The sequence below is a fragment of the Erythrolamprus reginae genome, chromosome 3 (genome assembly GCF_031021105.1).
Source record: "Erythrolamprus reginae isolate rEryReg1 chromosome 3, rEryReg1.hap1, whole genome shotgun sequence".
NCBI lineage: Eukaryota > Metazoa > Chordata > Lepidosauria > Squamata > Dipsadidae > Erythrolamprus > Erythrolamprus reginae.
Genome location: NC_091952.1, coordinates 90953247 through 90967586, shown reverse-complemented (window position 1 = coordinate 90967586; position 14340 = coordinate 90953247). Strand labels below are relative to the sequence as shown.

General features: G+C 41.6%; 1 protein-coding gene across 2 annotated transcripts in view; it reads right to left on the bottom strand.

The window, feature by feature from the left end:
* The window catches only part of ST6GALNAC3 (ST6 N-acetylgalactosaminide alpha-2,6-sialyltransferase 3), a 445976-nt gene that overhangs the window by 153543 nt on the left and 278093 nt on the right, over positions 1-14340 (bottom strand). The window contains exon 3 of one of the 2 annotated variants that reach the window (XM_070746189.1): positions 5713-7205. The exons of the other annotated variant lie outside the window; for it this stretch is intronic. Within the exon in view, the coding sequence (XP_070602290.1) occupies positions 5773-6951 (1179 nt within the window). The 5' untranslated portion in view covers positions 6952-7205 and the 3' untranslated portion in view covers positions 5713-5772. Of the gene's footprint in view, positions 1-5712; positions 7206-14340 lie in introns of those variants that run through there. 2 annotated transcript variants of the gene reach the window in all.

The window sequence follows — 14340 nt, the reverse complement described above, 5'->3', positions numbered from 1 at the left end:
CACTTAGCTGCTGCATGCTGGGTCCAGTAAGCTATTAGTAGTTCAGTTTGGAGGATCTTTGATGATTGTCCTATTACAAGAATATTGTCTTGCAGTTTTACATGTATTATTAGCGAGAGCATTTAATATACTTGAGAAATCAGGCAGAGAGACAGATTTCTTTCTGTGTCAGGCATGTTACGTTGATGAAGAGCACAAAACACCAGGAGGCAGAATGTCAGTTGGAGCTGAAGGGTACATGGCGAGAAAGAACATAATGTTAGTACATGGACTGAATTGTGAATGATTCTCAACAGGAGAGACCAAAATAGTTTCTCACAGGGTAGCACAATATGTTTCCAACATGCACCATGTAAACCTTTCTTAGGCACTATGTTCCACAATGAAAACCCTATGCTACCCTGAATTCTTCTTGCTTTCAAGGAACAAGAGACAGCTGGTTATAAACAACACATAGAATAACTATGAGGTTATTACATGTAGGAAAACATCAATGATTTAAAACTCCCAATCACTATACAGTGTTCCCTCGATTTTCGTGGGTTCAAACTTTGCGAAGTCTATACCACGGTTTTTCAAAAATATTAATTAAAAAATACTTTGGGGTTTTTTCCCCTATACCACGGTTTTTCCTGCCCGATGATGTCATATGTCATCACCAAACTTTCATCCACCTTTAATAAATATTTTTTTATTAAGAAACATGGTGAATAATAATCTAATTGGTTGCTAAGGGAATGGGAAATTGCAATTTAGGGGTTTAAAGTGTTAAGGGATGGCTTCATAGCCAAAAATAGTGTATTTACTTCCGCATCTCTACTTCGCGGAAATTCAATTTTCGCGGGTGGTCTCGGAACACATGCCCTGCGAAAATCGAGGGAACACTGTAATATATATTTGCATTTCTCATTTGAAATTCGTGCAATACAAACTAGCGAGAGCAATGTCAACGTTTTGGTTGTCCAACCTACAGCTGCCTCCAATTTGCAACTAAGATTACACTGCTAATTGTTGCTGATGTCTTAGTGGCTGATGTTTAAAAGGGAGACAGCAGTGTTGACTGATACAATTTCAATTAAGTCTTTCTCCCAAGGGAATAGAATTTTAATTCCTATATAAAAAAGGTAACAACGTAAAAAGATGTTGGGACTTAAAATGCCTATCAGAACAGAGTCAACAACATCACTTCAACTAATACCACTATAACATATGAGTAATATGTTAAAATAAATTTCTGAATTGGCTCAAACCCTCTATTACTGGTAGTTCAGGATAAAACAGTCCTCAACATAAAACCACTAGTGACAACTTACAATCTATTGACCATTCAAAGTTATAATGGTGCTAGAAAAAAGTGACTTATGACCAGTCCCCACACTGACATTCACACAGTATCCCCATAGACACGATAAAATTTAGGCATTTACCAACTGGCATGTATTTATGTTGGTTGCAGTATCCTGGAGCCATGTAATCACCATTTGTATCTTTCCCAGCTGCCTTCTGAAAAGCTAGGTCAATGGGGGATTTGCTTAGCAACTATGTGATTCACTTTATAACAATAATGTGATGATTTGCTTAGAGCAAAACTGATTTTAAAACTTACTTATTGGTAGATGAAGTGCCACAAGAGACACCTAGAGCAACGCTGGAGGACCAGTGACTCCGAATCTGACCGAACACTTCTGAGAGCCTTTATTAGGACTTATTTAGTGGCGATACATTTTTCCGCACTTATTGCATCCGCTAATACATGCCCAGCTGCCCTTTTTAGGGTGACTCATTCCCTCCTTAATGTAGAGGGAATGTAGGAACCTTTGCAGGGTAGACCTGAGGAATTTATGCAGTTTCTGTCAGGTAAAGTTGCTCAGATTCAGATGGACCTGGACTCTGATTGGGCAATTTCAACTGAGATGATAGGGGCAGGTTTTAGTCCCATTGTCTGGGATGAATTTGAATCTGTGACTCTGAAGAAGTGGACAAGGCAGTAGGAACGATGAGTTCCTTCAATTGTCTGTTGGACCTGTAACAATCCTGGATGGTTTCAGCCAGCAGAGAGTGTCATGAGGCTGGCTCCAGGTGTTAGCTAACGTGTCCTTGAGTGAGGGATCCTTTCCACAACCCTTAAAGGAAGCGGTTGTGTGACCCCTTCTCAAGAAACCTTCCCTGGACCCAGCTGAATTAAAGAACTTTCATCCAGTCTTCAACCTACCCTTTGTAGAGAAGGTTGTTGAGAAAGTGGTGGCACTCCAGCTCCTACGGTTATTGAATGAAACATAATATCTGGACTGCTTTCAATCTGGCTTCAGGCCTGACTACAGTACAGAAACTGCTTTGGTCATGCAAATGGACAATCTCTGGCAAGCCCGAGGTAGTGGTCACTCCTCAATCTTGGTCCTACTTGACCTCTCTGCTGATTTTGATACCATTGACCATGCTATCTTTATGGGATGACTAAGAGATTTGGGGCTAGGAGGCAATGTGTTATGGTGGTTCTTTTCCCATCTCTCTGGTCGATCTCAGTCAGTGTTAGTAGGAGGACAGAGATTGATCCTATACCCCTCATTTGTGGGGTCCCTCAGGGCTCGGTCCTCTCCCCAGTCCTATTTAATATTGCCATGGAACCACTAGGTGAGGTCATCCAAAGATTTGGGGTGAGATATCAGCAATATGCGGATGATGGCCAGTTATATATCACCACCCCACATCAATTCAGTGAAGCAGCGGATGTGATGTGCCAGTGCCTTGAGGCTGTTAGGGAGTCAACAGTCTCAGACTTAACCCAGACAAGACCAAGTGGCTCTGTATATTACCTTCTAAAAACTATATCAACTATTCACCCTTGGATCTTGAGGGGGGAGAGAAATTGTCCTCCTCAAAACGGGTTCAATATTTGGGGATCCACCTAGATTCACAGTTAAAACTAGATCAACATTTGACAGCTATTTCTAGAGGGACCTTTGCACAAGTTCATCTAGTGAAACAACTGCTACCCTACCTGGATACTCCTTACAGTCAATCATGTCCTTGTCATCTCACGATTAGATTAATGCAACATATTCTACATAGGGCTGCCCTCAAATAATGTTTGGAGGCTACAACTGGTCCAGAATGCAGCTGTGTGAGCTGTTGTGGATGCACCTAGATACACCCACACCACATCAATCCTCCGCGAGCTGTACTTCCTCCCTATTGTTCTCTGGGCACAATTCAAGGCTACATGGCTTAGGGTCAGGTTATCTTTGAGACTGCCTTCTGCCACACACCTCTCAGTGACCAGTAAGATCCTACAAAGTTGGTCTCCTCCAGGTCCCATCAACTAAACAGTGTCAGCTGGCGGGTCCGTGGGGGAGGGCCTTCTCTGTGGCTTCCCCAGATCTCTGGTGCCAATTACCTGCAGAGGTGAGAGCTGCCCCCACCCTATTGGCCTTCTGAAAAGCAGTTAAGACCTGGCTTTTCCGGCAGGCCCTTGGCCACTGAGCTCGTGATTGTGATCGGCAAGATCTGGCCATGGAATGATATGTATGGGTTTTAATTGTTCTAATGCTTAAGATGTTTTAAATATTTTATTCTGTTGTTAAATCAGCTAGAGTCTTTTGGGCAACATATAAATTTAATTTAATAAATAGTAAATAAATAAATAATAAGTTTTGATCCCTATTGTGGTTGTAAGCTGAGGGCTACCTATATTGTTTCTCACACTTAAGCTTGCCTCAGGGCATGGCTAGGAACTACCAAGTAAGAGATCCAGGATTTGTGACTATGAAGAAGAAGATCTTGAGATGGAATGATTGGGATTGGCAGAAAATAATGGAAGGGAAGGTGAAATTTTAATGATGTTGGATTATGGCAGAGAACATCATGTGTTTGGATAGAAGGAAAAAGGGGAAAATTGCATAAGGCTCCTTGGAGCAAAGAGAAAGATTTGGGATGGTTGGAATAAGATAAATATTACCGGGTCTTTGATAAGCCATCAGAATGTAAAACAATTCCATCACACAGTTTCTCCTAAAAATAACAAGATCATCCAAAATGTAATCTATCTATCTTTGAAACATTGCTTGCCTTTAAATTTCACACAAAGCTGGGAATACCAAATGTATTCAAAATGTGTATTAAATCATTTTTTAAAAATAAGAATTTGCCTCAAAGTAGGAAATCACACCCAAAGAAATGTTTATTCAAAATGTTGCTTATAAACACCCATATGTTAGGAAACAGATATAAAATATGTATGTTTTGAAAAAAATGTGGACAACTGTAGATTAATGTAGGCGTGTTTCTTATGGTTTACATGTTAATAAGTTCTTTTGGAAGTTAATGTTTTAGCAGAGAGCACACTTGATTCTGCCTCTTTATATGCATTCACTTGTAGTCTTAACATTTCAAAGAAAGTCATGGGCAAAATTAGGGCATTAAAGGAGACAAGTTATTTTTCTTCTTCTCTGTACTCTTCTCATACTGATAAAGTAAAATTTTAATTGTTTGACTGAAGGTAAGAGAACCAAAAGTAGTAACTTCAGTCAACATAAAACTGAATAGAAGAGACAGTCTTCCCCATGGGACAAACCATATGTTATGGCTTGAAGCAAGCAGAAGAAAGGAAAAAGAGCATGTTTGCTTATGCAAAAAAGATAGGTGGCCATTTAGCTTCTTTTATGACTAAAGGATAAGAAATGTAACTTACTAAATGTATTGGGTAAGTTGTAGGCTCCTGTCATCTGGATAGGTTGAAGATGCATATGATGGAAAGGCACGCTTTTATTTCATGGAGTGTCAAAACGTGTAATAAAATATATAGCTCACAGATAATGGCTGTCATTGGAATGAAGGTGATGTTTTGATCCAGTGTTTATCACATCATTCATGCTTTTCAGATTTTATTCCCTGGGCTACCAAAATAATCAGCTATTTCAGTTATTGAGCGTGGTAAGTGTTTCAAACACACCACTTGTATTCACACACAGAAAGCTGTTCCTGGAGACCCTTGAGAAGATCTTGCTTCTCAAGTGTTTTTCCACTTAGATGTAAAACTGACACCAACTTCTGTTGAACTCTAAAGAGTTCTACAGTGATCCCTCGATTATCGCGAGGGTTACGTTCCAAGACCTCTTGCGATAATCGATTTTCCGCGATATAGTGGTGCGGAAGTAAAAACACCATCTGCGCATGCGCGCCCTTTTTTCCATGGCCGCGCATGTGCAGATGGTGGAGCCGGGGAGCGACGAAAGTTCGGAGGCTGGCAATGGTTATTTTTAATGTCGGCCACCCCCCCAGCGCCCCCGGGCTCCTCGCCGCTACCCCCCGCCCGCCCGATTCGCCCCTCTCACCGGCTTTCTTGGGGCACGAGTCCTCCTGCAGCAGCGCTGGCGGCAACAGCTTCTCGGCTTTTAGAATGCCCGCCTCCTTCCTTCCTTCCCTCCCTCCTTCTCTCCTTCCCTCCCTCCTTCCTTCCCTCCCTCCTTCCTTCCCTCCTTCCTTCCCTCCTTCCTTTCGTAAAAAGCACTTAAACAATGACAGAATAAAAACCCCAGCCCTCACCTGCGTTTGAATTTCATTCACTCTGTCATTCATTCATTCTCCTGTATGCCACTCAGTCCCAACACTTTCAACCCACAAATTACCATTTCACATCCCCTTAATTACCATTTCCCCTTCACCTCTACCTGTACCTGTACTGTACACATTGAATAAGACACTTAGTCATCCTTATTATAAATGATAACAATATTTATTTACATATTTACATTTTTTGGGGGGGGGTTAGCATAACTAGGATAACTCGGGATCTTCTTCTATCACCATTTCTACAATGGACGCTGCAGGTGATGGTGTGACAGACCTCTTGGTTTTCGTGACAAATATAGTTATGGGCAGTTGTTGGCGCAGTTTCTTTTTCTGGGCTAACATGGCTCTGTATGGTGCAAAGGTGTTGTCAAGGGAGGCCTTAAACTGTATAGAGCGAGTCATGTTGGGATCCCAAAGTTCCACCATGCGTTGTACATTTGCAGCAGCTCTGTTCAGTTCTGCAAGCCGCTCAAGCGTTAGGCCAACATCTTCTTCTTCCTCAGCTTGTTCAGCTTCCGCTTCCTCCTCTTCTTCTTCACTCGCTGACCTGGTCAGCTCCTCCAGATCTTTGTCTGTCAGTGGTAGGCCATGCTCATCAAGCAAACCATTGACTTCCTCTGGTGTCATGTCAACGAAGCCTTCTCCACCCAGTGCCTGTGCCAGCTTCACAGAGTTCTGGACTGCAGCATCTTGAATTTCTTCGGGAGCAAATCCCTTGTAATCATGCACCACTTCTGGCCACAATTTCTTCCAGCAGGCATTCATTGTCTGTGACTTCATATCCATTAAGGCATTCTGAATGTTCTTCAGACAAGATGCGATCGTGTACTGACGCCAGTAGGCCTTCAATGTGAAGTTTTCATCAGCATCCATTGCTTCCACGATGCTTCCAAGGGAATTGCGTGTGTACAGTGCCTTAAATGCGCGGATAACACCTTGATCCATCGGCTGGATAAGCGATGTGGTGTTTGGTGGCAAGAATTCGACTTGCACCCCAGCATGTTCATGTGCCAGGTCATCATGGCCTCCAGCATTGTCCATTAGGAGAAGCACTTTGAAATTGAGTCCTTTGGCAGCCAAATAAACCTGCACCTGTGGGATGAAGCACTGATGAAACCAGTCCCACGTGAGGGGTTTTGTAATCCATGCTTTAGGATTATGCATCCAGTACACTGGCAATGCATTCTTATTTCTGTTCTTGAGGGCTCTTGGATTTCGTGACATATAAATTAGCCCTGGCTTCATAAAAAAGCCTGCTGCATTCCCACACATGATCAAAGTCACCCGATCTTTCATGGCCTTAAAGCCAGGGGCTTTGGCTTCATCTTGCATCAAGAAAGTCCGTGAAGGCATCCTCTTCCAGAACAGGCCTGTTTCGTCCATGTTGAACACCTGTTCTGGAAGGTAGCCCCCTTCTGCAATTAGGTCTTTAAATGTGCCCTGGACGTACTTTTCGGCTGCACCTGTATCTGCTGAGGCAGCTTCTCCGTGCAATGACACACTCTTCAGGCCATAGCGCCGTTGAAATTTCTCGAACCACCCTTTGCTTGCTGTGAATGTGACTGGGGCCGAAGAAGCAGAAGACGTTGATGGCTGGGGGTCTTCAGAGTCATCAGCACCTTCACCAGCACCTTCATCTGCAGAGAATGACAGATAAAAGCACTTAAATAATGACAGATAAAAGCACTTAAATAATGACAGATAAAAGCACTTAAATAATGACAGATAAAAGCACTTAAATAATGACAGATAAAAGCACTTAAATAATGACAGATAAAAGCACTTAAATAATGACAGATAAAAGCACTTAAATAATGACAGATAAAAGCACTTAAATAATGACCTTCCCTCCCTCCCTCCTTCCCTCCCTCCTTCCCTCCTTCCTTCCCTCCCCCCTTCCTTCCCTCCCTCCTTCCCTCCTTCCTTCCCTCCCTCCTTCCTTCGTTTCGTAAAAAGCACTTAAATAATGACAGAATAAAAAACCCCAGCCCTCACCTGGGTTTCCCTCATCTGCATCGCCTCCTTGTGTGTTTCCAAGACGGTTGTACAGTTGCTGTGCTTTTGTCCTTATGGTGTTGGTATCCAAAGCAATGCTCTTTTTGCTGCAGTCTTGTACCCACACGGACAAAGCAGCTTCCATCTTCATAAGGCGTTTGTTTCTAGGCGTCACTATTCTTTTTGCAGCCTTGTTGAACATTATCAGAGAAGTTTGCCTTATCTTCTTTTCGTCTTTCCGAATGTATCGCACACTCGATTCGTTGATCCCATACTGCCGACCAACATCTGCATTAGAACGTCCCGCTTTCAGCATGTCCAAAAGTTCAATTTTCTCCTTAATTGTCAGTATCTTCCTGCTCTTTTTAGCGTCGCCGCCTCCACTCCGCGTGCAACGTTTAGGAGCCATCTTCCAACAAGTCTTAACAAGTTCCAAAAGTTCCAAAGCACGCTGGGCAAACAACACTGATTGGCCGAGATTTCTGTCCATCAGCATTGTCGGGCGAAATGTTTGCAATGAGAATGCTGATTGGCTGAAATTTTGCTGTATCACTGTTGCCGGGCAAACTTTTTGCGATGGCAAAGCTGATTGGCCGAGATTTCGGCCAACCAGCAATGGCAGACGTCAGTTTGGTGATGACGTATGATGTCATCGGGCGGGAAAAACCGTGGTGTAGAAAAAAAACCGCGGACATATTTTTAATTTATTATTTTTTGAAAAACCATGGTGTAGTGTTTCGCGAAGATCGAGATCGCGAAAATCGAGGGATCACTGTACATATAATTGACTGTGTTGCCATATTGAAGCTGAACAATTACATCCTTCCCGCAATGACATGCCCCACCCCAGCCCACCCCAGCCCTATTCTGACAGTCCGTATGCCACAAATAAACAAACAAACAAACAAACATACAAATACGATATATGTATGATATACATGTCTGATATGTATGATATACAAATACAATGTACAGTGTTCTCTCGATTTTTGCGGGTTCGAACTTTACGAAAAGTCTATAATACCGTTTTTCAAAAATATTAATTAAAAAATACTTCACGGGTTTTTTCCCTATACCACGGTTTTCCCCACCTGATTACATCATATGTCATCCCCAAACTTTTGTCCGCCTTTAATAAATATTTTTTAATAAACTTTAATAAATAAACATGGTGAGTAATGATCTAAATGGTTACTAAGGGAATGGGAAATTGTAATTTAGGGGTTTAAAGTGTTAAGGGAAGACTTGTGATATTGTTCATAGCCAAAAATAGTGTATTTACTTCCGCATCTGTACTTCACGGAAATTCGACTTTCGCGGGCGGTCTCGGAACACATCCCCCGCGAAAATTGAAGGAACACTGTATATCATCATGTACATACAATGTTTCCATGCTGGAAAGCATTCTCCACAGAGACTGTCCTTAGGCCAGCTATTTTCTAAGTGCATGTGAGGCACCATTCATATCCAATAAAACCCATACTCTTAGGCAGTTTGCAATACATACCTACTCTGTGAGAAAGCTGGCACTTGGCAAAGAGGTTTGGAAGCATTATTATAATTTTACCATTTGCAGGTAGCTCCAGCAAAAAAACCCCCAGTAATTTCTGAACATCTCATTAAATAAGCACCTGGGCAGGAAAGCCACCAATCCAAATTAAATTGGTTAATTAGATCCTGAATATTAAGATACCCCATCCATCCAATATTTTGATTGAGAATGGAATACAAAAAATGCAAATGCCACCCCGTGATCCCTGCTGGAAATTTAGCAGGTTGGCATAAGAAACAGAAAAACAGAAACTATGTATTAATTGGCTTTTGTGAGGCGAGACTTGGATTACAAATTTCAAGTTAGGCATGCTGGGTGGTAATCATAGTAGCTTGTTTCTATGCTGGTGTTAATAATCCCCAAAGTCTTTTTTAAAAAGCTGTTTATACTAGCCTTTAGAAGACCACGGGAGTGGGAACTGTCCTTACTTCAGAGGTGTAAGTAAAATACAAATACTGCCTGCTATCACATCCCTTCCTACTGTACTCACAATAGGAAGAAGTCTTTAGCGGCTGCTGTTTAGTTTCCTAGATTTTTAAAAAATATTTTAGGTAGAATCTAGCTGGGAAAGTTGATTTCTTGGAAATCCAAGCCTCAATCTATGTGAAGCTTTATAGCAATAGCATTTTAGACTTTAGACATTTTATGTAGCAACCTGAATCTTGAACTGTACTCAGAAACATACTCGTATCAGTGTGGCTTTCACAGCAGTAATATAATTTAGCAGGATCAAAGCAGTTCAGTGTGCACATAGACCATTGCTTTTTGAAGCAGCTAAATCTTCTGGGTGGTCTTCATAGGCAGCACTATGTAAAATGAATAATAACCACCCAATTATGAGATGCCAAGGGCATTCATGACCATTCTTAGTCCATCCTATGCCAGATAATGCTGCAACCCCATGAATCAACCAGAGTTGTGTAAAAGTCTTCCCGGTCATAATGTTTACTTGTCTTAGAGGAGCTATGAAACCAGAAGAGTCCTGTATTACAGTCTGCTCCGTCTGGGGAAATACTCCTGTCAAAGTCAATATTATCCCAGAATCAGTCAGCTTGTGAATTAATGGCCATTCTGTTTTACTTGGATTGAATTTGAACATGTTTCTCCTCATTCAGGCCCTGATAGCCTCCAGGCATCAGATCATGATTTCTGCTACATTTCCCCATCCCTCAGCTGAAGTTCAATACACCTGGAGGGACTCATACTTTAATAGTAACAACTTGGAAGGCATCAATTTAGAGAACAGATTGTTTATTTCCCAGCAGAAACTAATCAGTTCAATATTTCCATACCAATATTTATTTCTTGCAATTATTTGTTCTGTGATCTGAATTGGATAATGCTGCAAGCCCATTAGATTAAGAAATAAAACTTTGCATAATTAAATTGCAGAGGTAGTCACTGTACTTAAAAAAAATAGAAATACAAGTAGGTCTCAACTTACAACCATTATAAATATATGCCAGTTGCCAAGCCTGGGAATTTTGATCATGTGCCCAGGGCTGGATTCTGATTTGTTTTGCTGATGGTTTGTTCAGAGATGTGCCATATGGGAGCACCAGCGCAATACTTTAAAAAGGCTTCTGTGCATGCGCAGAAGCAAAAAACAAGATGGTGGCACAATAGAAAACTGGTTTGGGGGTATGGCAGGCCGAGGTCGCTGCCAGTTCTAGTGATCCAGGCTGCCAAGTTACTACCGGTTCTATACAACCGGTCTGAACCAATAGGAACCACCTCTGCATGTGACTCTGGATTCTGCAACAGTCATAAATGTGAGAACCTGTGTCACTTCTTTCAGTGTCACTGTAACTTTGAACAGTTGCTAAACAAATGATTGTAAGTCAAGGATTACCTGTATGCACTCATTTAGAGCTCAGACAATCAAGTTCAAACTTTCTAATGAATTTTAACTTCATTGAAGTCAAAGTTTCTTATTTAATATGCCATCACTAAAAGCCAAATAACATATCATTTTTAATATGCAGGAAAACCCCAATGAGTTAATTTTTTGAAATGAAATTAACTTAAAAAGTAACAATAAGTATTATTACAGTGCTATTATTTTTTTGCAAAGTTTGCAAAAAAAAAGAACAAGCATCAGCAGCAAATCTAAATAAAATGCCGAGTTCCTGTATCTGTAATGACTAGTCACTTTATTAAGCAAATGTATGCATCCCTCCAGCCAGATATTCAGAGTCAAACTGGGACTATTTGTAGAACTACACAATGCTTATGGAGATTTTAAAACCCATAGCAATCTGCTATAGGATTTAGCTGCAGGATTGATTCTTGGAGTGGGAGACTGAAGTTGTTTTAAAATATCTGTGTAAAGTTTTATTGTTATTACAGAATAAACAAGAAACCAATCCATTTCTCTCTTCCTTAAGTTTGAAGGTTTTAACAGGCAGGCAATATTAATGCACAATGATGTGTCCCCTAAGCAGCAATTAATTTTAAAATAAGGAGCTAAAGAGCACTTACAGTACAGTAGAGAGTACAGTACATCCCTTCATTTTATCCTCAAAACAGCAATCCTGTAGGGTAGAGAACATTTTGAGGATATGTCTTGTGAACACAGCCTGCATCCTTGACTACAGGGTCAGTCTCACAGTCTAAATTCCCATGAGTGAGAGATGGCTCTTGGTTCACATATGTGAACTCAAGAGTCAGATTACCCTAAACATCTCTTTGGTTAAAAGGACAGAGAGAATACAGGAAGGGGGAGAGATAATTAAAAAGTTAAAGAGGACTTCCTCCATCGTCTCCAACATGATTATATGTAGGAAATCACCTAAAAGCAGGGCACATCAAGGAAACTGAGGCATAAAATCATTTGCATCAGGAATTTTTCTCCTTTTGTAGAAATAGGTAAACATGTGTAGAGCCAGGAATTTGCAGTAGGTTTTTGACTGTGATATTAAGTCTCATTTCATTTTGCTGTACAAAATTCAGTGCCGAATTTCATCTATTCCCACCATTTTTACATAACACCCCCTGCTGTGGCGGTAAGGCATGGAAAATGGGGAAGACAGCAACTGCATGATCTCCTTTGGGCACCTTTTGGGAGGTGATGGGCTGCTCCTCTCCATGATTACAAGGCTGGGCTAGCCTGGGTTATTATGGAGGAGGGATGCCCTTGGGGCTCACCTGCCACATGTCCAGAGATGACAATCTACAATCTGGGTGGGTGAGCCTCCCCACATGTTTGGGTGTGGCATGGAGCAGGGGAAGATCAAGTTAAAGGCCAAGTTCAAGGCCATGGTTAAAGTCAAGGGGATCCTTCCCTTCCTCTACAATGGAGCCCTCGCCCATAGTTTCCCAGGCATGTTTGAAACTGATGTTCCGCCCCCTTTTGGGTTACCTCTGCAGGTCCATTTAGGCTTTAATCAAGTGACTCGTCAATCCCAGTTCGGTTGTCCGTGTGCTTATTCCGTATTCACCGCAAGTGCAGAGCCAGGAATTTGCAGTAGGTTTTTGACTGTGATATCAAGTCTCATTTTATTTTGCTGTACAAAATTCTGTGCTGAATTTCATCTATTTCCACCATTTTTACATAACTTCTGAAAAATGATAACTCAACAGGAAGGATAACTCTTACCGTATTTTGTTTTATGTCACCTAGGTGACAGGTGATTCAACTTAGTACATCATTAGCTAGCAAAATTGTCTTGTAATTTAGTTATTTACTGAAATATTGATTTATGTCATTTAAGTTCATATTTAAAACAATAACATTATCCGTAAGTCACAAGTATTTATTTAAAACCCCTATTGCTTGCTGAAAAAACTTAAACTGCAAATTTCATATTAAGAAACAAGTCTCTCTTCTCAAATTTAGCCTTTGGAAATACCTGGTATTAAAGTAAAAGAAATTGAGAGGGAAAGGGAAAACTTACACTTCTACTGTTTATAAAAATTACATTCGGTAACTTTCAATCAAAAGTATATAAAGTAATTATCTAAACAAAATTATGCCCATATACCTCTGGTTTCCCAACAGAAACATTGCCTAGTCCGAGATGTTTTTTTCTAAACTGCTTTAAAAAAAACCAACATTGGAAGGAAGTTGGCCTGCCTTTGTAGCAATCAGTATATGATTTGTTTTTATGAAGTTGTCTTGGTCCCTTTAAACAGTACAGTGATACCTCATCTTACAAACGCCTCGTCATAGAAATTTTTCGAGATACAAACCCGGGGTTTAAGATTTTTTTGCCTCTTCTTACAAACTATTTTCACCTTACAAACTCACTGCCGCCGCTGGGATGCCCTGCCTCCGGACTTCCGTTGCCAGCAAAACACCTGTTTTTGCACTGCTGGGATTCCCCTAAGGCTCCCCTCCATGGGAAACCCCACTTCCGGATTTCCATGTTTTTGTGATGCTGCAGGGGAATCCCAGCAGTGCAAAAATGGGTGCTTTGCTGGCAACAGAAGTCCGGAAGTGTGGCTTCATAGCGAGGGGAGCCTCAGTGAAATCGCAACATCGCAAAAACACAGAGGTCTGGAGGTGGGGTTTCGAGGAGTTCGGTGTTTTAGTGATGCCACGTTTCACTGATGCTCCCTTTGCTGGGAAACCCCACCTCCGGACTTCTGTTGCCAGCGAAGCACTCATTTTTGTGATGCTGGGATTGCCCTGCTGGGATTGCCCTGCAGCATCGCAAAAACATAGAAGTCCGGAGGTGGGGTTTTCCATGGAGGGGAGCCTCAGGGGAATCCCAGCAGCGCAAAAACAGGCGCTTCGGCTGGCAAAAGGGGTGAATTTTGGGCTTGCATGCGTTAATCGCTTTTCCATTGATTCCTATGGGAAACATTGTTTTGCCTTACAAACTTTTCACCTTAAGAACCCTGTCCTGGAACCAATTAAGTTTGTAAGACAAGATATCACTGTATTAGAAAATTAATGTGGAAGATGCAGAGGTGAAATGCTTCCAGTTTATTTGTGCCTGTTGGTCATCGTAGAGCCAGTCATGAAGGGGGCAGAAAGCTCCGCCCACCAGATGTCGCCATTTGGGTTCTTTTACCCTCTGTGCATGTGCAAAGCATTCTGTGCATATGCAGAGGGTAAAAAACCCCAAATGATGGCTTCCAGGCAGGTGGGTGGAGCCTCGTGCTCCCTTCGCAACTCGTTCTCCGACGACCGACAGGCATGAACTAAACAATTGAACTGCAGTCATCCTCCACTCCTGGGAGGATGACTGCAGTTCAATGCTTTGTTTGGAAGTAAGCCA